This window comes from Carassius gibelio, chromosome B24, assembly GCF_023724105.1.
Source record: "Carassius gibelio isolate Cgi1373 ecotype wild population from Czech Republic chromosome B24, carGib1.2-hapl.c, whole genome shotgun sequence".
Lineage (NCBI taxonomy): Eukaryota > Metazoa > Chordata > Actinopteri > Cypriniformes > Cyprinidae > Carassius > Carassius gibelio.
In genome coordinates, this window is record NC_068419.1 from 2,212,568 (window position 1) to 2,235,871 (window position 23,304).

A 23,304-nucleotide genomic window follows, 5' to 3' on the forward strand; every position below is an offset into this window, starting at 1 on the left:
ACGTGTGATGATCCTCATGTCTGTAAAAACCTGCACAACATCCATGGATTTGACATCAAATTAATGAATTAACATTAATCATGTTTCTATCAAACTACAGTCAAAAATATTCTCAAAGTCTCTCAGGAGAGAGTCAGGATCATATACTAAAGTTGTAATTAATTTATTAAAGTTTTTAATAGTTTGGCTAATAGAAGATTGAATGATTTTTTTACCAGAGGAATTGTTTGTATTTCAGGCCTTTAACTGAGATTGAGAGACTGTCTCCAGGTAAATGATGTGAGTGTGTTTGCATATTGATCAGATGCTTCAGTGCTCTGAGAGTGTTTATAGTGCTGTGAGTTTAACACTTCATCACTGACACACACAACAATCTTCATCAACATGACCTTCATCATCATCTTCATCTGGACTCTCACAGCGTTTGCTCAAGGTTTGTGGAGCACAAGTTTGATATCAATTCATTTCTTCAAGTATATTGTCAAAGTTTTGAGTTGATTTTCTTCTTGTTGTGTGTTTCAGAGTGTAGAGGACAGATCAGCGTCACTCAGAGTCCCTCAACGACAGCAGCTCAACCAGGAGAAACAGTGAAGATCAACTGTAAAACCAGCAAAGATGTGTACAGTGGTAATCGTTTAGCCTGGTACTTACAGAAACCTGGAGAAGCTCCTAAACTCCTGATTTATTATACAAGCAGTCTCCAGTCAGGAACTCCATCTAGATTCAGTGGCAGTGGATCTAACAGTGATTTCACTCTGACCATCAGTGGAGTCCAGACTGAAGATGCTGGACATTATTACTGTCAGAGTTTTAATTGCAGAACAAATTATTATGGTTGTGTGGGTGATTATGTGTTCACACAGTGATTGTGAGTCGTACAAAAACCTGTGTCAGTCAGAGTCACAGTGACTGAACTGATGCTGCAGCTGATCAAAAAAGGAACTGAAACAACATCGTCACAAATGCATCTGAAAAAAATAATAATCATAAAATATATATTAGATTAGATTAGATTAGATTAGATTCAGCTTTATTGTCATTGCACATGTAAGGTACAAGGCAACGAAATGCAGTTAGTATCTAACCTGAAGAGCAATAACTAGTAAATACAGGATAAAGAGTGTCTACCGTATGTTAAAAATGTACAATAAATACACAAATAATGCAGTACTATGTACATAATTTACATATTTTAAATACTATCAGCATGATATACAGATAGGTGTACTATGAACATATATACAGATGGATCAATAAGTGTATGTACAATATAAGCAGAAACTGTGAACATATGAACATAAATTACACTAGTGCAATGGACAGTAAAAAGTGCATAGAAAAATTGGGTAGTGCTAGATGAAAGACAAAGAGCTTGAGGAGAATCGGGATCAAAAGCGGAGTTTACTGACAATAGGTTAGGATACAATACAAATAACAGCATTAACATAGACATTCACATTGAGTATACATTCAGAAGTGTTAATACAATCACAGACGAAGAAGAACTAAACAGACAGGGTGTTTAAGCACACAGAAGGTAATGAGGGAAATGGAGACAGGTGGGGAATAATCAATTAACAAAACAAGAAAAGGAAGGTGACCAAATGAAGGAACAAAAGTTCATTAACGTGACAGTGTGTGTGTGTGTGTGTGTGTGTGTGTGTGTGTATTATAAGTTTAAGAGTATGATTATTTATAACACACAATGAACAGTGTTTCTAAATAACACTTTATGAACGGACTAGTTTCATCACGGAGGAAAAAGACAGACAGAAAGAGGAAAAACATATCAGACATGCACTTGCACGATGCAAATATCCGATATGGGCCATAAACAAATGAAAAGAACAAGTCGCAAACAAGCAAATTGAAACCAGAAACTGGAAACAAGGACATAATAACCCTACCATATATCAGAGGCATAACAGAACCACTACAGCGGGCAATGAGAAAATACAACATAAACACAGTAGTAAAACCATACACAAAGTTAAGGCAGTTACTGGTACACCCCAAGGACAAAACAGAGCAAGACAAAAAATGTAATGTCATATACGAGATACCATGCAAATCATGCAATAAAACATACGTAGGAGAAACAGGCAGGTCATTCAACACAAGAAAGAAAGAACATCAGAAAGAATGTGAACAAGAAACAACAGGACGACTAACTAGATCGCAAAAGGAAAAAGCACAACAGGAACAACTAAAATCAGCTATATCAGATCATTGCAAACGAAACAACCACATTATGGACTGGGACAACGGACACATTATCAGATCAGAACCAAACAGATACAGAAGATGGATAAAGGAGGCAATTGAAATTAATAAGCGGGCCAAGGATACCATCAACCGGGATGAGGGAGCCTACATGCTCTCACACACATGGAACACCATCCTCCAGAGACCATCGAGCGACGGGGGGGCAGGGCGTGGCCACACCCAGAAAATAACAGCTGATAAACGACACGTCACAGCTGTCAGATGACGCTTCTGAGGAAGACTGCAGGTTGCAGTCGAAACATGTCAAGGTAAAGAAAAAGTTTTTTTCTCCACCTGAACGTTTTTTGTCTTTCTAGAAGAAAACTGCCTGGATTTTAAATCTACTTCATTTTCCAGTATAATGGACTGTATCATATCTTGACATTGTTTATTTAAGATCTGCACAGCATCTTATTATAGCTTGTGAGTGGTTAGATGTTGAGTCTTTTTGAGTGTTTCCTGTAGAGCTAATGTAAATCTATTGATGTGAGCTTAATACTTCAACTGAAAAAAAAATGCAATGTTTTATATAGTTACATTTTATTTTGATGGTTCCCTTAATCAATCGACTATAAGCAACTTTGCAACTACATGCCAACTATCTGTCATTAGAGTACTTAATATAAAGTGTAACATTCTGGACACCAATCACAATTTATATGTAAACCATAACTTACTGGCCGCTGCTGTGTAATATCAGATTAATTTCATGATAAATCTAATATAAAGTGTAACACTTCTTTACAAAATAAGTGCCGTAGTCTTGTTACACATTTGTAGTTACACAAAGCATTCAGTGGGTTGTTACATATCTGTAGTTACTTTAACATTAGAGCTGTAGATACTATTTACCAATGTGTACTTACACTGTGGTTACATACTATGTACACATCTAGTTACTTTGTTAAGTTACGCAGGTATTAGGGACACTTAATATAAAGTGGGACCAATTTTTTTGTTAAATATCCATGTCGATAATGAAAAAGATGCATTGGGATCAGCATTTATAGACATTCTGAACTCTATTGGTGTTAGACAACATGTTTCAGGACCTACTCATTGTCGAAATCATACTCTAGATTTAATACTGTCACATGGAATTGATGTTGATAGTGTTGAATATATTCAGCCAAGTGATGATATCTCAGATCATTATTTAGTTCTATGCAAACTTCATATAGCCAAAATTGTAAATTCTACTTCTTGTTACAAGTATGGAAGAACCATCACTTCTACCACAAAAGAGTGCTTTTTAAGTCATCTTCCTGATGTATCCGAATTCCTTAGCAAATCCAAAACCTCAGAACAACTTGATGATGTAACAGAAACTATGGACTCTCTCTTTTCTAGCACTTTAAATACAGTTGCTCCTTTACGCTTAAGGAAGGTTAAGGAAAACAGTTTGACACCATGGTATAATGAGCATACTCGCACCCTAAAGAGAGCAGCCCGAAAAATGAAGCACAGCTGGAGGAAAACAAAACTAGAGGTATTTCGTATTGCTTGGCAGGAATGTAGCATATACTACAGAAAAGCATTAAAAACTGCTAGATCTGATTACTTTTCTTCTCTTTTAGAAGAAAACAAACATAACCCCAGGTATTTATTCAATACAGTGGGTAAATTAACGGAAAATAAAGCCTCAACAAGTGTTGACATTTCCCAACACCACAACAGTAATGACTTTATGAACTACTTTACTTCTAAAATCGATACTATTAGAGATAAAATTGCAACCATTCGGCCGTCAGCTACATTATCACATCAGACAGTGCACTATAGACCCCCTGAGACCAATCTCGAATCTCCCTTTTCTGTCCAAGATACTAGAAAAGGTGGTATCCTCACAATTATATTCCTTCTTAGAGAATAATGGTATATGTGAGGATTTCCAGTCAGGATTTAGACCGTATCATAGTACTGAGACTGTTCTCCTTAGAGTTACAAATGATCTGCTCTTATCATCTGATCGTGGGTGTATCTCTCTATTAGTTTTATTGGATCTTAGTGCTGCGTTTGACACAATTGACCACAACATTCTTTTGCATAGACTTGAACACTTTGTTGGCATCAGTGGAAGTGCATTAGCATGGTTTAAATCGTACTTATATGACCGCCATCAGTTCGTAGCAGTGAATGAAGATGTATCATATCGATCACAAGTGCGGTATGGAGTACCTCAAGGCTCAGTACTAGGGCCGCTACTCTTCACGCTTTATATGTTACCCTTGGGAGATATCATCAGGAAACATGGTGTTAGCTTTCACTGTTATGCTGATGATACGCAGCTCTATATTTCCTCGCAGCCTGGTGAAACACGCCAATTTGAAAAACTAATGGAATGCATAGTCGATATAAAAAATTGGATGACGAGTAATTTCTTACTGCTAAATTCAGAAAAAACAGAGGTGTTAATCATAGGGCCTAAAAACTCTGCTTGTAATAACCTAGAACACTGTCTAAGACTTGATGGTTGCTCTGTCAATTCTTCGTCATCAGTTAGGAACCTAGGTGTGCTACTTGATCGCAATCTTTCCTTAGAAAGCCACGTTTCTAGCATTTGTAAAACTGCATTTTTCCATCTCAAAAATATATCTAAATTACGGCCTATGCTCTCAATGTCAAATGCAGAAATGTTAATCCATGCATTTATGACTTCAAGGTTAGACTATTGTAATGCTTTATTGGGTGGTTGTTCTGCACGCTTGGTAAACAAACTACAGCTAGTCCAAAATGCAGCAGCAAGAGTTCTTACTAGAACCAGGAAGTATGACCATATTAGCCCAGTCCTGTCAACACTGCACTGGCTCCCTATCAAACATCGTATAGATTTTAAAATATTGCTTATTACTTATAAAGCCCTGAATGGTTTAGCACCTCAGTATTTGAATGAGCTCCTTTTACATTATACTCCTCTACGTCCGCTACGTTCTCAAAACTCAGGCAATTTGATAATACCTAGAATATCAAAATCAACTGCGGGCGGCAGATCCTTTTCCTATTTGGCGCCTAAACTCTGGAATAACCTACCTAACATTGTTCAGGAGGCAGACACACTCTTGCAGTTTAAATCTAGATTAAAGACCCATCTCTTTAACCTGGCATACACATAACATACTAATATGCTTTTAATATCCAAATCCGTTAAAGGATTTTTTAGGCTGCATTAATTAGGTAAACCGGAACCGGAAACACTTCACATAACACCGTACTTTCTACATCATTAGAAGAATGGCATCTACGCTAATATTTGTCTGTTTCTCTCTTGTTCCGAGGTCACCGTGGCCACGAGATCCAGTCTGTGTCCAGATCAGAGGGTCACTGCAGTCACCCGGATCCAGTACGTATCCAGACCAGATGGTGGATCAGCACCTAGAAAGGACCTCTACATCCCTGAAAGACAGCGGAGACCAGGACAACTAGAGCCCAGATACAGATCCCCTGTAAAGACCTTGTCTCAGAGGACCACCAGGACAAGACCACAGGAAACAGATGATTCTTCTGCACAATCTGACTTTGCTGCAGCCTGGAATTGAACTACTGGTTTTCGTCTGGTCAGAGGAGAACTGACCCCCAACTGAGCCTGGTTTCTCCCAAGGTTTTTTTCTCCATTCTGTCACCGATGGAGTTTCGGTTCCTTGCCGCTGTCGCCTCTGGCTTGCTTAGTTGGGGTCACTTCATCTACAGCGATATCATTGACTTGATTGCAAATAAAAACAGACACTATTTTCAACTGAACAGAGATGACATCACTGAATTCAATGATGAACTGCCTTTAACTATCATTTTGCATTATTGAGACACTGTTTTCCAAATTAATGTTGTTCAGTGCTTTGACGCAATGTATTTTGTTTAAAGCACTATATAAATAAAGGTGATTGATTGATTGATTGATTGACCAGTTAAGAAAATGGTTTCGATTATTACAGCAGTCTGGATCTCTGTTAAATGTACAGGTCACAGTGACTGATTGTCCAGTTTGAGCGAGCAGCACTGAGGGAGTTTGAGTCACTGTCACCTGCCCAATAGATTCTGTCAAATGAGAAAGATCAGAAATCACAAACACTTTAACAAACATATATCTTCACTACATTAAAAATATCAAATATATCTTTCCAGACACAAACCTCTACATAATACAGTCAGAGTCCAGATCAATATGGTGATGAAAGTCATTTTTGTTGGTTGTAGGTTCAGTTCTAGTGAGAAACAGTTGTTGATCATGTTTGATGTTGGTCAGAGTTATAAACACATGCAGAGCACTGAAGTGTGTGTCGCTCATGTAAAACACACTCTGTATGCAAACACTGCAGGAGAATTTCAACAAGTTTAAATTGGTTTATTGTGCTGAGACTTAAAGGGATAGTGCACCCAAATAGCAAAATTAATAACTCACCCTCATGTCGTTCCAAACCAGTAAGACCTCAGTTTATCTTTGGAACACAGTTTAAGACATTTTAGATTTAGTCTGAGAGCTCTCTGTCCCTCCATTGAAGCTGTGTGTACGGTCTACTGTCCATGTCCAGAAAGGTAAGAAAAACATCATCAAAGTAGTCCATGTGACATCAGAGGGTCAGTTAGAGGGTCAGTAAAAACTACGACTTTATTCAGCATTGTCTTCTCTTCCGTGTCTGTTGTGAGAGAGAGTTCAAAACAAAGCAGTTTGTCATATCCGGTCTGTGAACGAATCACTCGATGTAACTGGATCTTTTTGAACCAGTTCACCAAATCGAACTGTTGTTAACTGCTGTTAACTTTTTTAATGTGTCTGACACTCCCTCTGAGTTCAAACAAACCAATATCCCAGAGTAATTCATGTACTCAAACAGTACACTGACTGAACTGCTGTGAAGAGAGAACTGAAGATGAACCGAGCCGAGCCAGATAACGAACAAAACATTGACTCGTTCACGAGTCAAGAACCGGTTGCATCAGTTTTCGGATCACCAGTAGTTCTTTCGGACAGTTCGATTCAATAAACCGGTTGAAGAAAACGGATCACCGGTTCTTTTGCGCTCGACGTAATGCTTTAGAAAATATTTAACGAGTTCACATGTTAATATTATCTCTTATTGATATAAAGCAAACTCACACATGCAAGAGGACTTTTTCTTCTGAATATCAGATAAACAGCATGATTGTGAATGTGTTATTGCCTTTATACAATAATTTAGTTAAATCACCAACTATTAAAACTTTATCTGCAGCCAGAACTAACTCGGATGTAAAATCCCCAAACTCTTTAATAAAGTCTGTATGGTGCCCTGGTGGCCTGTATACAGTAGCCAGTACAAACATAACAGGGGATTTATCATTAACATTGGTTTCTCTGGATAATGTTATATGAAGCACCATTACTTCAAACGAGTTATACTTGAAGCCTGCCCTCTGAGAAATCCTGAAAACGTTATTATAAATTGAAGCAACTCCTCCACCTTTGCCTTTTAGACGCGGCTCGTGTTTATAACAGTAATCTTGGGGGGTGGACTCATTTAAAATAATGTAATCATCAGGTTTTAGCCAGGTTTCTGTCAAACAGAGCACATCTATATTATGATCAGTTATCATATTATTTACAAAAAGTGTTTTCGTAGAAAGCGATCTGATATTCAATAAGCCAAGCTTTAACATTAGTTTATCCATATTGCATTTGTTTTTTATTTGTTGAACCTCAATTAAATTGTTAACCTTAACTTGGTTTGGACGTTTTTTGTATTTTCTAGTTCGGGGAACAGACACAGTCTCTATAGTGTGATATCTAGGTGAAAGAGTCTCTATGTGCTGAGAATTAACTGACCTCTGTGACGGGAGGCAGCTAGCAGACGGTCGGTTTAGCCAGTCTGTCTGCTTCCTGACCTGGGCCCCAGTTAGTCAAGTATAAACACTAAGACTATGTGCCATATTTGTAGAGAGAAGAGTGGCGCCACCCCAGGAGGGATGAAGACCATCTCTTTTAAACAGGTCAGGTCTGCCCCAAAAGCTCGTCCAATTGTCTATGAAACCTATGTTATTCTGTGGGCACCACTTAGACATCCAGCCATTGAGTGATGACAATCTGCTATGCATCTCGTCACCACGGTAAGCAGGGAGGGGACCAGAGCATATTACAGTGTCTGACATCGTGCTTGCAAGTTCACACACCTTTTTAAAGTTATTTTTAGTAATTTTAGTTCAACTAAACACCTTCCGTTTCAACTAAAAGTCTTCAGTTTCTACTATACTCTCTCTCAAACATACATACATTCTTCTCTTCTATATTCTATATATGTATGATTGTATATGTATGTGAAAGGAGAGTGTATGTGTGTGAGAGTAGAAATATATGTATGTGTGAGGAGAATGTATGTGTGCGTGAAAGCAAAAATATATGCATATGAAAGGAGTATGTATGTGTGTGTAAGAGTAAAAATGTGTGCATGTGTGAGAAGAATAAAGTGTGTGAAAGAAAGAAAATATGTATGTGAAAGGAGAATGTGTATGAAAATCATATTTCAATATGAATATCAATAACTGATAATATTAACATGTGAACTCGTTAAATATTTTCTTAAGTCTCAGCACAATAAACCAACTTCAACTTGTTGAAATTCTCCTGCAGTGTTTGCATAGAGAGTGTGTTTTACATGAGCGACACACACTTCAGTGCTCTGCGTGTGTTTATAACTCTGACAAACATCAAACATGATCAACAACTGTTTCTCACTAGAACTGAACCTACAACCAACAGAAATGACTTTCATCACCATATTGATCTGGACTCTGACTGTATTATGTAGAGGTTTGTGTCTGGAAAGATATATTTGATATTTTTAATGTAGTGAAGATATATGATTGTAAAAGTGTTTGTGATTTCTGATCTTTCTCATTTGACAGAATCTATTGGGCAGGTGACAGTGACTCAAACTCCCTCAGTGCTGCTCGCTCAAACTGGACAATCAGTCACTGTCACCTGTACATTTAACAGAGATCCAGACTGCTGTAATAATGGAAACCATTTTCTTAGCTGGCTCTTACAGAAACCTGGACAAGCTCCTAAACTCTTGATTTATGCATCAATCAATCAGCGATCAGGAACTCCATCTAGATTCAGAGGCAGTAGATCATCTGGGAGAGATTTCACTCTGACCATCAGTGGAGTCCAGACTGAAGATGCTGGACATTATTACTGTCAGAGTTTCCACTACATCAACAGTAAAGATGTGTTCACACAGTGATTGTGAGTGGTACAAAAACCTGTGTCAGTCAGAGTCACAGTGACTGAACTGATGCTGCAGCTGATCAAACACTATCACTCACTACTGACACACAGAGACCAAACACAGAACTACACATGAGCTCACAACTGAGTTAGGACTCACATCAGCTCTACTAGACTCAGATCTGTGACGGACGGGTTTGTCTCAGTTATGCTCTGATTTTGTGATGAATTGATATCAAATCAATCCAAAAACACACAAATGTTTCTCTGTTACAGTTAGGTAGTTTTTATGTTTTTATGTGTACTTACAATCATACTGAGAAACTTCCTCATGAGCTCAGAACTTGTCTAATAAAACTACGACTCAGTCTTCATAACTGTCTCATCAGTGCATGAGCAGAAGTGAAACTGTTTCAGTTCAGAGAGATGAACCGATCAAACAGTGAAACTGTGAGTTTGAATTTTAATGGATATTAAATAAAATATATAAAGAAATTATTCAGTTTTACACTTAATCTAACCCACTTAATCTTATTAAATGTGTCTAAGTTCATGTTGTTTCATCGTCTATCTGCTGGTGTTTTTTCACGGTCCGTTGAGTTAAGTTTTTCAGTTTTTTATTTAAATGTGAGTTAAAGCACTGATCAAAAGAAAGACCTGAAACAAAAATAACAAAATAGAACACAAAGATTAAAGTTACTATTGTATTTTATTTATTGACTGAATTGTAATAGCATCATAACTGAATGATAAAGCAGACACATATGTTCTTGTATGAAGCACACAAAGCAGAGCAGATGCAGATGCGAGCGACTGAAGCTGGATGTGGAGAATGAAGGAGTCGCTCATGTGCTGTTAGTCTCCATGTGAGACATGAGTGAGAAGAGCAGCAGATCTACTCTGAACACTGCTGTCTCGTCACGTGTCCAGTGAGCGCAGGCTGACCGCTCCGTGTGGCCTCACAGCTCACTGAGACGCTCTCCATCCACTCCTGCTCAGAGAGAGTCAGGCTGCTGCTCCAGCTGTACAGACCGTCCTTCTCCAGGAGCCCAGCGCTGCTCTCCTGAGACCTGCTGCTCCCGTCCACCTTCCAGCTCAGGCTCCAGTCTGACGGGAAGCCCTTGCTGGCCACACACACCAGTGTCGCTGTCTTCTTTGAGGAGATCTCTGCACTGGAGGGCGGCAGGACGCTCACTTTAGGACGAGTGACGCCTGACAAACACACAACACTCACCTCAGTCAAGAACTAAGCATTTCTCTGCTTTCAGATTCATCAAAATATATGAACAGTTAATACAATGATAGCTTTTCTTGGCCATTTTAACAACATTAAACTGCAAGTGACCTGAACAAATGTTTAAAAGCCTGTGATCAGAAAAGCAATGAAAGTTTAGTGAAATATGTTGATTTGAAAAGACATTTACATTATCAACTATTACAATGTTAGTCACTTTGATTAAAAGCATGAAAGATCAAATGTGAATAAACATAATAACTGCAGGAATTAATTAAAATTGTTGATGGCAGCATGAGAAGATTAGGTACAAAAGTTTGTTTTAAAAATTATAAAATAAATTTTTTGTCTTGCATGTCTTCTATAAATTATTACCCTATCAAGTGAGCAAAATACAGATAAGCAACCATAATTTCCAGTTTGAACATTTCTACAGGCTTTGCTTAAAAAACAACAACCTATTCTGAAAATTTGAGTTTAATTAGTCTTAAATTTTAAAGTAAAATCAAAGTGATGCCAAAATGACATATTAATGTACATTTGATTTCAGTGCACCTTTTTAACAATTAGGATTTAATTATCAACGAAGAATAAAGAGCTGAAGACTGAAAACTCAGAAATAACAGAAATTATTTTAGGTCATTTGATGAAAAAAAGATGCCATAACAATAAAACCATCTTTAAAACGCTGACTGCCAAACATTCAATGATAACTAAAAATAGAATTAAAATATATAAATAATCCTTTCTATAGCGTAACAAAGTGTTTCTCAGTGAGTTGTTGTATTAATAATGAAATGATGATTGACTTACTGCCAACATCCAGTTTGGTGCCGCTGCCGAAAGTCCACCACAGTGATACAAACTAATAGAGCAGCTGAACAAAAACCTCCTGAACGCTTCACTAACTGAACAAACACACATCAACTGAGTCTCCAACAAACACACACTCACAGCACACATCACCTGCATTTACTTCATCTGTCTTATTACTAAAACATCAACCTCAATTATTGAAAGAAATTCACTTTTATATCAAGTGTGACGTGACTCACAATCAAACTCAGTTGATTCAGTGATTGACAGAGACACGTGTGATGATCCTCATGTCTGTAAAAACCTGCACAACATCCACGGATTTGACATAAAATTAATTAATTAACATTAATCATGTTTCTATCAAACTACAGTCAAAAATATTCTCAGAGTCTCACAGGAGAGAGTCAGGATCAAATACTAAAGTTGATCTTGTAGATTTATTCAGAAGTGATACATTTATAACAGCTTGGCTATTAGATTATATAATATTATGAAACATTAATAGTAATTGTATTTTGTGTCTGTTAATGAGCGACTGTCTCCAGGTAAATGATGTGAGTGTGTTTGCATATTGATCAGATGCTTCAGTGCTCTGAGAGTGTTTATAGTGCTGTGAGTTTAACACTTCATCACTGACACACACAACAATCTTCATCAACATGACCTTCATCATCATCTTCATCTGGACCCTTTCATACTGCTTTATACTACAAGGTAAATAGTGAATATTTTGAATTAATATTATAATATAATATTATATATATATTTTAAAATATGTCAGATAAATATTTTATGGACTTATAAATGTTTGTGTTTCAGGGTGTAAAGCTCAGATCACAGTCACTCAGACTCCTTCAGTGAAACCTGTCACACCAGGAGAAAATGTAGAGATGAGCTGTAGATTTAGTTCTGCTCCATCCTGCAGCCCACCCTGTGTGTCCTGGTACTTACAGAAACCTGGAGAAGCTCCTAAACTCCTGATTTATTTGACCAAAAGTCTCAAGTCAGGAACTCCATCTAGATTCAGTGGCAGTGGATCTAACAGTGATTTCACTCTGACCATCAGTGGAGTCCAGACTGAAGATGCTGGACATTATTACTGTCTGAGTTTATACTGGCCTGAGAGCATTCGGTGGTTCACACAGTGATTGTGAGTCGTACAAAAACCTGTGTCAGTCAGAGTCACAGTGACTGAACTGATGCTGCAGCTGATCAAACACTATCACTCACTACTGACACACAGAGACCAAACACAGAACTACACATGAGCTCACAACTGAGTTAGGACTCACATCAGCTCTATTAGACTCAGATCTGTCCTGGGACAGACGGGTTTGAATTAATTATGCTCTGGTTTTGTGATGAATTGATATCAAATCAATCCAAAAACACACAAATATTATCTCTGTTACAGTTTAATAGTTTTATGTTTTTATGTGTACTTACAATCATACTGATAAACTGCCTTACGAAACTATCACTCAATCTTCATAACTGTCTCATCAGTGCATGAGCAGAAGTGAAAGTGTTTCAGTTCAGAGCGTTGAACCGATCAAACAGTGAAACTGTGAGTTTGAGCTGAAATCAGATTTGCATTGACAGCTTTAGTGATTCTGATGGTCTCAGAATAGAGCAGCTCCGTCTCCAGAGACCATGTTCAAACCCCAAGAGCTTCAGTTCACATTTACTGCTAAACACAGCTGTTCTCAACTATTACAATCCATCAACAGCAGCTGAAACTTTAGTGAAGGAAGGACACACTGATCAATGATGCAGTCGAACACAAATGGAAGGCGTTCAGAAGCTTTATTGAATGAACAGCAATGGCAGCACATTGAAAGACTGCTTGAGTATTGAGCTGTAAATCAGGAGACTGCTGTGAATCCTGCTGCTCTTCACTGGAGAAACATCAGCACTCGGAGCTCTTGAGGAACGAGGTCTCGTGATCAGCTCCGTCATGTGTTACTCTGCAGACGAAGCGCTCGCCGGCTTCCCAGCGTGCTTTGCTGAGGCTCAGGACGCTGCTGCGGCTGTAGCGTCCGTCCCGCTCGCTCTCTGCGCTGGTCTGAACCCCCTCGGTGACCTCTGACCCGTCCAGCGTCCAGCTCACCTGCGCCCCCTGTGGAGAGTAAGAGCTGAGCAGACAGAGCAGTGCGGCTGAGTCTCCAGAGATCTGCAGAGAAGAGGGAGGCAGCAGAGACACGGAGGGCTTCACTGCGGGACCAGCTGCAACACACACACACACACACACACACACACACACGCACACACAACACACGCACGCACACCCACACACACACACACACACACACACACACACACACACACAACACACACACACACACACACAGAGAGAGAAGCAGAAATGAAAAACTGATCAGTGGAGTTTAATTTTATAAGATGCATATGAAACAATCTTCAGAGTTTTGAAAAAACATTATTCAAGAAAATGTATGTTTATATTATGATGTCTCTATATGACTTAGAAAAAAAATTATCATTTCATTATTAATGATAGTAATATTCATGCTATTCAGACTCACAATCATGAATATCAGCAAACTTGAGAGTTTAAATAGTTTAAATGATTAATTTTCTAAATGCTCTTCAAGTTCCTTGTTGTCTGATGACAAACACTTTATTGTTAAATGTGCCAAGATTTTAGACAAAATCATATCAAGAAATAATTAAATTGATTTGAAAGTACTGCTATCAATACATGTAAATGCATGTAATTAATCATATAAATAAAAAATAACATTTAAAAAGAATTTTAAATTATAAAATGTAAATAAGGATGAAATAAATGCAAAAAATACACTAATAAGATTTATTTCAGAAATAGTAAGTTACAGAACATGTGAACTTTTAACTTTTAATCTCAATCTAATAAAAAAAATACTGTCCAACTGAAAAATAATTAGTATATTGTGATTTTGTCAAAAGGTATGTGAAAACAAATTTAAATAATTGCAATATTATTTGTATTTTACAAATATTATTCTTATAAGACACTAACAAGTAATTGTAATTTTCAGTGTAATTGTAAATGTATGTTATGATGTTGTTGTTTTTAAATGATCAGCAGCAGATGCAAACTTGATTCTGAACATGTTCATTAACTACATTTCTCTTTGTCTGGTGACGACGTCTACACAATTACATTTAGTATTATCAGACTTTGTCATGCATCTAAAAACACCATAATTGTTATATTTACCATTAATTGTAGTCAAAATTATATATATCAAGAATTAATTGACTATATATCATGTCATGTAAAGATACAATATTTTTGTACTGATAATGAGTTAAATTATTCATGTAAAATGACAAATGAGATTTAAAAAAAAATACGAAAAATATATACAACTTAAGTAAATGATGAAATAAATTAAATATTGCAATTATTAAAGAAACTTTACAAAAACATTTTTTTTATATAATAAAAGGACTAATTTTAAAATGTTTTTGCAGAAATAATCTAAAAATGAATTAAAATGAATGAATCAAATATCATATATTTTAATGACAGAATTGAAGAGACTTACCGATGGTCAGTTTAGTTCCTCCACCAAAAGTGTACCACAGTGCTTCATTCTAGTGAAAGCGTCGTACAAAAACCTCCGTCACACTCAAATAAACACAAACTCCAGCAGAGAAAGAGAGAAGAGACTCACACACTGATATCAGACTCAACAGCAGCTCTTCTCAACAGCACTCATCAATTATTATAAAAAACAGCACAAAATCTTCATCTTTAATAATAAATCCTTGTTATTACATTAAGGCTAAAATCAAATCATTTGTTTCATAATCAGTCCCAAAAATAATCATATTTACAAAACACTTGTTATTTAAAGCTTTGTGATGACCAAGATTTAGAAGGTGACTCCCTTGAATGACCTTTGACCTGTTATACAGTATCATACTAGACCTATCATGGATGACATCAAATCTGTAACACAGTTATTAAATGATCTCAGCGTGAAAAACTGACTGAAACTTAACATAAAACAGTGTTTGGAGAGAGAAGCTCGACCTGAAATAAATAATTAAATAACTTTAAGCAAATCGTGAGTGTTTGTTTCTGAAAATGAAAAAAAAAAAGGAATTTATTAGAAAATATAATAAACAGTAAATGGATGAATCTGCTGTCTCCAGGTAAATGATGTGAGTGTGTTTGCATATTGATCAGATGCTTCAGTGCTCTGAGAGTGTTTATAGTGCTGTGAGTTTAACACTTCATCACTGACACACACAACAATCTTCATCAACATGACCTTCATCATCATCTTCATCTGGACTCTCACAGCGTTTGCTCAAGGTTTGTGGAGCACAAGTTTCATATCAATTCATTTCTTCAAGTATATTGTCAAAGTTTTGAGTTGATTTTCTTCTTGTTGTGTGTTTCAGAGTGTAGAGGACAGATCAGCGTCACTCAGAGTCCCTCAACGACAGCAGCTCAACCAGGAGAAACAGTGAAGATCAGCTGTAGAACCAGTAGAGATGTGTACATACATAGTAGGATTTATCATTGTTTAGCCTGGTACTTACAGAAACCTGGAGAAGCTCCTAAACTCCTGATTTATGCTGCAAACGTCCTCCAGTCAGGAACTCCATCTAGATTCAGTGGCAGTGGATCTAACAGTGATTTCACTCTGACCATCAGTGGAGTCCAGACTGAAGATGCTGGACATTATTACTGTCAGAGTTACCACTACATCAACAGTGTTAATGTGTTCACACAGTGATTGTGAGTGGTACAAAAACCTGTGTCAGTCAGAGTCACAGTGACTGAACTGATGCTGCAGCTGATCAAAGGAGGATCTGAAACAACATTGTCACACAAACATCTAAAATAAAAACATATAAATGAATCCGTCACTCTTAATAATCATAGAGATCAGAGCATTAGTCGAGAGAAACATCTAGACACAAGTCCATCAGTGTCTCTGCAGAGTCTCTATCACACACAAACACACAGACTCAGCCGTGTTGGTCTTTGATTATTATTTTTGTTTTTTTCTTCCCTCACGCTTTGGAATCATGAGTTTTATTATTTCCTCAGATTTGTATGGAGAATGAAAATGTGTTAAAACTGGACTACTTGAATCTACACAGCTCTGAGATTTTGAGCTCTTATAGATCAGAGACACGTCTGAGATCTGACTGATTTCAGTTTGTCTCACTTTATGTTAATAGCAGACATTCATTTTCAAAACACTCTGAGAAAAAGTCAAATCAAGAGGCAATGAAGACACGGAAATGTGTATCTAGAGACTGAGGTGAGCTGCTACTGAGCTTGGAGCATCACTAAACAATAATTTATAGCGTAACATTCATGATAAAATCACTATCACAACTACAGCTTGACCTGTGACCTCTGAGATGACCTCTGACCTCTGATTTGATCAGTCTGTGAACTGATGAATATGAGCAAACCTGGTCTCTCTGTTTGTCAAACTGACCCTTTTCACAGAATAAAGAGTGAAACAGTGAGTGATGTTCCTCTCAGAAAAGAGCAGATCTTCATCATCTTCAGAGGAGTTTGATGTTCCTGTAACACCAGAAACACTTCAAATAACCATTAAACATCAGAACAGTGAGAGATGAATGATATGTGTCTGTCACGCATGTTTATCTTCAAAACGACTACATTTATCATATCTGTGAGGTTCATCATTTGGCCACATGTTTGTTTCATCATGAATCTGCAGGTGTTTTCACGCTCCATTGAGTGAAGTTTATCTGAGCAAAAACCCTGAACCAATGAATGACTCAAAACAAAAAGGACTCAAATGAACTCAAAGTTTAATTTGTATTTTATTTATTGAATCAATTGTAATAGAATCATAACTGAATGATAAAGCAGACACATATGTTCTTGTATGAAGCACACAAAGCAGAGCAGATGCAGATGCGAGCGACTGAAGCTGGATGTGGAGAATGAAGGAGTCGCTCATGTGCTGTTAGTCTCCATGTGAGACATGAGTGAGAAGAGCAGCAGATCTACTCTGAACACTGCTGTCTCGTCACGTGTCCAGTGAGCGCAGGCTGACCGCTCCGTGTGGCCTCACAGCTCACTGAGACGCTCTCCATCCACTCCTGCTCAGAGAGAGTCAGGCTGCTGCTCCAGCTGTACAGACCGTCCTTCTCCAGGAGCCCAGCGCTGCTCTCCTGAGACCTGCTGCTCCCGTCCACCTTCCAGCTCAGGCTCCAGTCTGACGGGAAGCCCTTGCTGGCCACACACACCAGTGTCGCTGTCTTCTTTGAGGAGATCTCTGCACTGGAGGGCGGCAGGACGCTCACTTTAGGACGAGTGACGCCTGACAAACACACAACACTCACCTCAGTCAAGAACAAAGCTTTTCTCTACTTTCAGATTCATATAAAATATATATGAACCATTAATACAATGGGAGATTTATTAGTCATTTTAGCAACATTAAACTGCCAGTCATCTGAATATTTTTTTTACAAAATGTGTGATCAGCAAAGCAACGCATGTTTTGTGAAATATATTAATATACTAAAGAGTCATTTTCATTATCAAATATAATATTACTTTGATTAAAAGCATCAAAGATCAGAGGTGACCTGTAATTTTTGATGACATCATAAGAAAATCAGATACAAAACTTTGTTTTAAAAATAGAAAATAAATCAAAATGTCTGGGATGTGTATTATAACTTTCAAAATAAATTATTTAAATATTATTATTAACAAAAAATACAATTAAGCCATTTCCAGTTTGAAAATATCTGCAGGCTACTTAAAATTCAACACACTAATCAGAAAACTTAAGTTTAATTATTTTATTATATTTTTAATTATCACTTACTACAATCAAAGTGGTTTCTAAATGACAATCATATAACACTGATTTCAGTGCATTTAAAATGTAATAATGAATAAATATCAAATTAACAGAAATTATTATAGTTTACTGGATGAAATAAAAAATGCCATGACAATCAAAACCATCTTTACAATGTTGACTGTTAAACACTCAATGTGAACCAAAAATATAAATATATATATACATATAAAAACACTTAAACAAGCATGCATCATTTCTATAGCGTAACAAAGTGTTTGTCAGTCAGTTGTAGTATTAATAATGAAATGATGATTGACTTACTGCCAACATCCAGTTTGGTGCCGCTGCCGAAAGTCCACCACAGTGATACAAACTAATAGAGCAGCTGAACAAAAACCTCCTGAACGCTTCACTAACTGAACAAACACACATCAACTGAGTCTCCAACAAACACACACTCACAGCACACATCACCTGCATTTACTTCATCTGTCTTATTACTAAAACATCAACCTCAATTATTGAAAGAAATTCACATTTATATCAAGTGTGACGTGACTCACAATCAAACTCAGTTGATTCAGTGATTGACAGAGACACGTGTGATGATCCTCATGTCTGTAAAAACCTGCACAACATCCACGGATTTGACATCACAAGAGTAAGGTTAATGTACGAAAGTTGGTCTTGAAGATGTTTTCAGAATTAAAGTGAATGATACAGTTTTTTATAGTTTGGCTAATAGAAGATGTTCAGTAATTGTTTTTTATTTCAGGCCTTTGTCTGTTAATGAGCGACTGTCTCCAGGTAAATGATGTGTGTGTGTTTGCATATTGATCAGATGCTTCAGTGCTCTGAGAGTGTTTATAGTGCTGTGAGTTTAACACTTCATCACTGACACACACAACAATCTTCATCAACATGACCTTCATCATCATCTTCATCTGGACTCTCACAGCGTTTGCTCAAGGTTTGTGGAGCACAAGTTTGATATCAATTCATTTCTTCAAGTATATTGTCAAAGTTTTGAGTTGATTTTCTTCTTGTTGTGTGTTTCAGAGTGTAGAGGACAGATCAGCGTCACTCAGAGTCCCTCAACGACAGCAGCTCAACCAGGAGAAACAGTGAAGATCAGCTGTAGAACCAGCAGAGATGTGTTTAATAATGATCGTTTAGCCTGGTACTTACAGAAACCTGGAGAAGCTCCTAAACTCCTGATTTATTATACAAGCAGCCGTCAGTCAGGAACTCCATCTAGATTCAGTGGCAAGAGTTCATCTGCGACTGATTTCACTCTGACCATAAGTGGAGTCCAGACTGAAGATGCTGGACATTATTACTGTCAGAGTTATCACAGTGGTCCAGTGTTCACACAGTGATTGTGAGTGATACAAAAACCTGTGTCAGTCAGAGTCACAGTGACTGAACTGATGCTGCAGCTGATCAAACACTATCACTCACTACTGACACACAGAGACCAAACACAGAACTACACATGAGCTCACAACTGAGTTAGGACTCACATAAGTTCAAAAAGTGTATTAAAATCTAGAAAGTCTGTAGATTTAGACGCTCAAGTAAAAATAAAAAAATAAAAAATAATAATCCTAAACACTGTTTAGTCATTCGGTGTCAACTCAACCAGAGATCCCCGGCTCAAATTTTAACTCTGCAAATATTTTCTCTGAAGAAAGACATATTTAGTGATGAAAGCCAAAATATTAAATATCATGGATGAATATTTACTGAGAAATGCATTGTTTTGTAGAGGTGGTCAAAAGGCAATTTTCACCTGAGATTAAGAGCCAAATTACAGGGGGGTAGTTCAGAAAGCTGTTGAAAATTAAGATTACAAAAGAAAGGTTTATTAAGAACTAAAGAACTAAATCATGTTGCAATATATTTAATATTGAGTTATAGGCACGCAAACTTTTGAAAAAAAAAAATACATTTATGGCACTCTGACAGTTATGTTCAATGTTCAATGCAGTTATTAAGTAAATAAGATACATCTCTTTCAACATTATTTGTTTTTCAGACATTCCTCTTTGAAAGAAAATCTCTGAACCTCAGGTAAAAATTGCCATTTTGATCCTCTTATACAAAATAGTGGATTACTCAGTAAATATTAACCCATAACATTTAATATTTTGGCTTTCATCATTATACATGTCTGTCTTTCTTCAGAAAGCCAGGGAATTTTTTAAATGTGGCTGATTTGACAAGGAATTACACTGTTATGTTTTACATGCATCATCTGCTGTAACTCGTACAGATTTACATCGAGATGATTTGCATCGCAGCACAAGCTTCAGCAGGTTTTATATCTCTGTGAGTCTGAACTCTGAGAATCTGAACCAACAGCAACCATGAGCTTCATCACCATCTTCATCTGGATCTTCACTAGCTGCTGTTTCACAGGTGAGGAGATAGACATGCTCTGTTCTAACGGATCACATGTGCTGGAAATACTGTCCTTCAACAAATACTGAATTCTGAATTTTTATTCATTTTCCTCTGTAGAATCAGCAGGTGAAGTGACAGTCACTCAGACGCCTGCAGTGAAACCTGTTCAACCAGGAGACACAGTTACTATGTCCTGTAAAACCAGTCCTGAAGTTTACCAGAGTCGGGGTTATCAGCCTCTATCCTGGTACTTACAGAAACCTGGAGAAGCTCCTAAACTCCTGATTTATAAAGCAAACACCCTCCAGTCAGGAACTCCATCTAGATTCAGTGGCAGTGGATCTTACAGTGATTTCACTCTGACCATCAGTGGAGTCCAGACTGAAGATGCTGGACATTATTACTGTCTGGGGGTACACTGTCCTAGTAGCTGTGTGTTCACACAGTGATAAAGGCTGGTACAAAAACCTGTGTCAGTCAGAGTCACAGTGACTGAACTGATGCTGCAGCTGATCAAACACTATCACTCACTACTGACACACAGAGACCAAACACAGAACTACACATGAGCTCACAACTGAGTTAGGACTCACATCAGCTCTATTAGACTCAGATCTGTCCTGTGACAGACGGGTTTTACTCAACTATCCTCTGATTTTGTGATGAATTGATATCAAATCAATCCAAAAACACTAGAATGTTTCTCTGTCACAGTTTGGTAGTTTTTATGTTTTTATGTGTACTTACAATCATACTAATAAACTGCCTTATGAAACTACGACTCAAACTTCATAAGTGTCTCATCAGTGCATGAGCAGAAGTGAAAGTGTTTCAGTTCAGAGCGTTGAACCGATCAAACAGTGAAACTGTGAGTTTGAACTTTAATGGATATTAAATAAAATATATAAAGAATTTATTCAATTTTACACTTAATCTTATGAAATGTGTCTAAGTTCATGTTGTTTCATCGTATATCTGCAGGTGTTTTTTCACGGTCCATTAAGTTTTTCAACTTTTTCTTTTAAATGTGAGTTAAAACACTGATCCAAAGAAAGACATGAAACAAAAATAACAAAAAGGGACTAAGATGAACTAAAAATTTCAGTTTTATTTTATTTATTGACTGAATTGTAATAGCATCATAACTGAATGATAAAGCAGACACATATGTTCTTGTATGAAGCACACAAAGCAGAGCAGATGCAGATGCGAGCGACTGAAGCTGGATGTGGAGAATGAAGGAGTCGCTCATGTGCTGTTAGTCTCCATGTGAGACATGAGTGAGAAGAGCAGCAGATCTACTCTGAACACTGCTGTCTCGTCACGTGTCCAGTGAGCGCAGGCTGACCGCTCCGTGTGGCCTCACAGCTCACTGAGACGCTCTCCATCCACTCCTGCTCAGAGAGAGTCAGGCTGCTGCTCCAGCTGTACAGACCGTCCTTCTCCAGGAGCCCAGCGCTGCTCTCCTGAGACCTGCTGCTCCCGTCCACCTTCCAGCTCAGGCTCCAGTCTGACGGGAAGCCCTTGCTGGCCACACACACCAGTGTCGCTGTCTTCTTTGAGGAGATCTCTGCACTGGAGGGCGGCAGGACGCTCACTTTAGGACGAGTGACGGCTGACAAACACACAACACTCACCTCAGTCAAGAACAAAGCTTTTCTCTACTTTCAGATTCATATAAAATATATATGAACAATTAATACAATGATAGCTTTTCTTGGCCATTTTAACAACATTAAACTGCAAGTCATCTGAATATTTTTTTACAAAACTTGTGATCAGCAAAGCAACGCATGTTTTGTGAAATATATTAATATACTGAACAGTCATTTTCATTATAAAATATAATATTACTTTGATTAAAAGCATGAAAGCATTTTTTGATGACGGAATGAGAAAATCAGATACAAAAATGTGCTTTTAAAAATAGAAAATAAAACAAAATGTCTGGGATGTGTATTATAATTTTAAAAATAAATTATTCAAATATTATTTTTTTTTTAAAAATACAATTAAGCCATTTCCAGTTTTAAAATATATGCAGGCTACTTAAAATTCAACACACTAATCAGAAAATGTAATTTTAATTATTTTTTTAATTATCTTATTTATTTATTTTTTTAATTATCACTTACTACAATCAAAGTGGTTTCTAACTGACAATCATATAACATTGATTTCAAGTGCATTTAAATTTAATAATGAATAAATATCAAATTAACAGAAATTATTATAGTTTACTGGATGAAATAAAAAATGCCATGACAATCAAAACCATCTTTACAATGTTGACTGCTAAACATTCAATGTGAACTAAAAATATAAATATATATAAATATAAAAATAAATAAACAAGCATGCATTATTTCTATAGAATAGCAAAGTGTTTCTGCGTCAGTTGTTGTATTAATAATGAAATGATGATTGACTTACTGCCAACATCCAGTTTGGTGCCGCTGCCGAAAGTCCACCACAGTGATACAAACTAATAGAGCAGCTGAACAAAAACCTCCTGAACGCTTCACTAACTGAACAAACACACATCAACTGAGTCTCCA

At 37.1% G+C, this 23,304-nt stretch overlaps 1 long non-coding RNA gene and 8 gene segments (V, D, J or C); 5 read left to right on the forward strand and 4 right to left on the reverse strand.

Annotated features, from left to right (window-relative positions):
- Positions 1-249: 249 nt before the first annotated feature.
- LOC128013557 (Ig kappa chain V region K29-213-like) lies at positions 250-10,675 on the forward strand. The segment is given in 3 exon segments: positions 250-433; positions 523-746; positions 9,378-10,675. Coding segments are annotated over 3 exon segments (375 nt in total).
- LOC128013573 (uncharacterized) lies at positions 635-9,628 on the reverse strand. Its single transcript, XR_008183345.1, has 2 exons — positions 9,499-9,628; positions 635-885 (listed from the first exon to the last, which is right to left on the reverse strand). It is a non-coding gene; the product is annotated as an uncharacterized LOC128013573 (long non-coding RNA).
- On the reverse strand, positions 10,160-11,660 carry LOC128013077 (Ig lambda chain C region-like). The segment is given in 3 exon segments: positions 10,160-10,675; positions 11,511-11,562; positions 11,652-11,660. Coding segments are annotated over 3 exon segments (378 nt in total).
- A 292-nt stretch (positions 11,661-11,952) lies between these two features.
- On the forward strand, positions 11,953-13,522 carry LOC128013560 (immunoglobulin kappa variable 1-39-like). The segment is given in 2 exon segments: positions 11,953-12,230; positions 12,336-13,522. Coding segments are annotated over 2 exon segments (384 nt in total).
- Positions 13,523-15,676: 2,154 nt separating this feature from the next.
- Positions 15,677-16,287, forward strand: LOC128013558 (Ig kappa chain V region 3547-like). The segment is given in 2 exon segments: positions 15,677-15,843; positions 15,933-16,287. Coding segments are annotated over 2 exon segments (387 nt in total).
- Positions 16,288-17,356: 1,069 nt separating this feature from the next.
- LOC128013078 (Ig lambda chain C region-like) lies at positions 17,357-18,811 on the reverse strand. The segment is given in 3 exon segments: positions 17,357-17,845; positions 18,662-18,713; positions 18,803-18,811. Coding segments are annotated over 3 exon segments (378 nt in total).
- Positions 18,812-19,143: 332 nt separating this feature from the next.
- Positions 19,144-19,863, forward strand: LOC128013566 (immunoglobulin kappa variable 3-15-like). The segment is given in 2 exon segments: positions 19,144-19,310; positions 19,400-19,863. Coding segments are annotated over 2 exon segments (369 nt in total).
- A 734-nt stretch (positions 19,864-20,597) lies between these two features.
- Positions 20,598-21,195, forward strand: LOC128013563 (Ig kappa chain V region K16-167-like). The segment is given in 2 exon segments: positions 20,598-20,761; positions 20,864-21,195. Coding segments are annotated over 2 exon segments (384 nt in total).
- Positions 21,196-21,849: 654 nt separating this feature from the next.
- Positions 21,850-23,188, reverse strand: LOC128013079 (Ig lambda chain C region-like). The segment is given in 2 exon segments: positions 21,850-22,383; positions 23,180-23,188. Coding segments are annotated over 2 exon segments (348 nt in total).
- Positions 23,189-23,304: the final 116 nt, after the last annotated feature.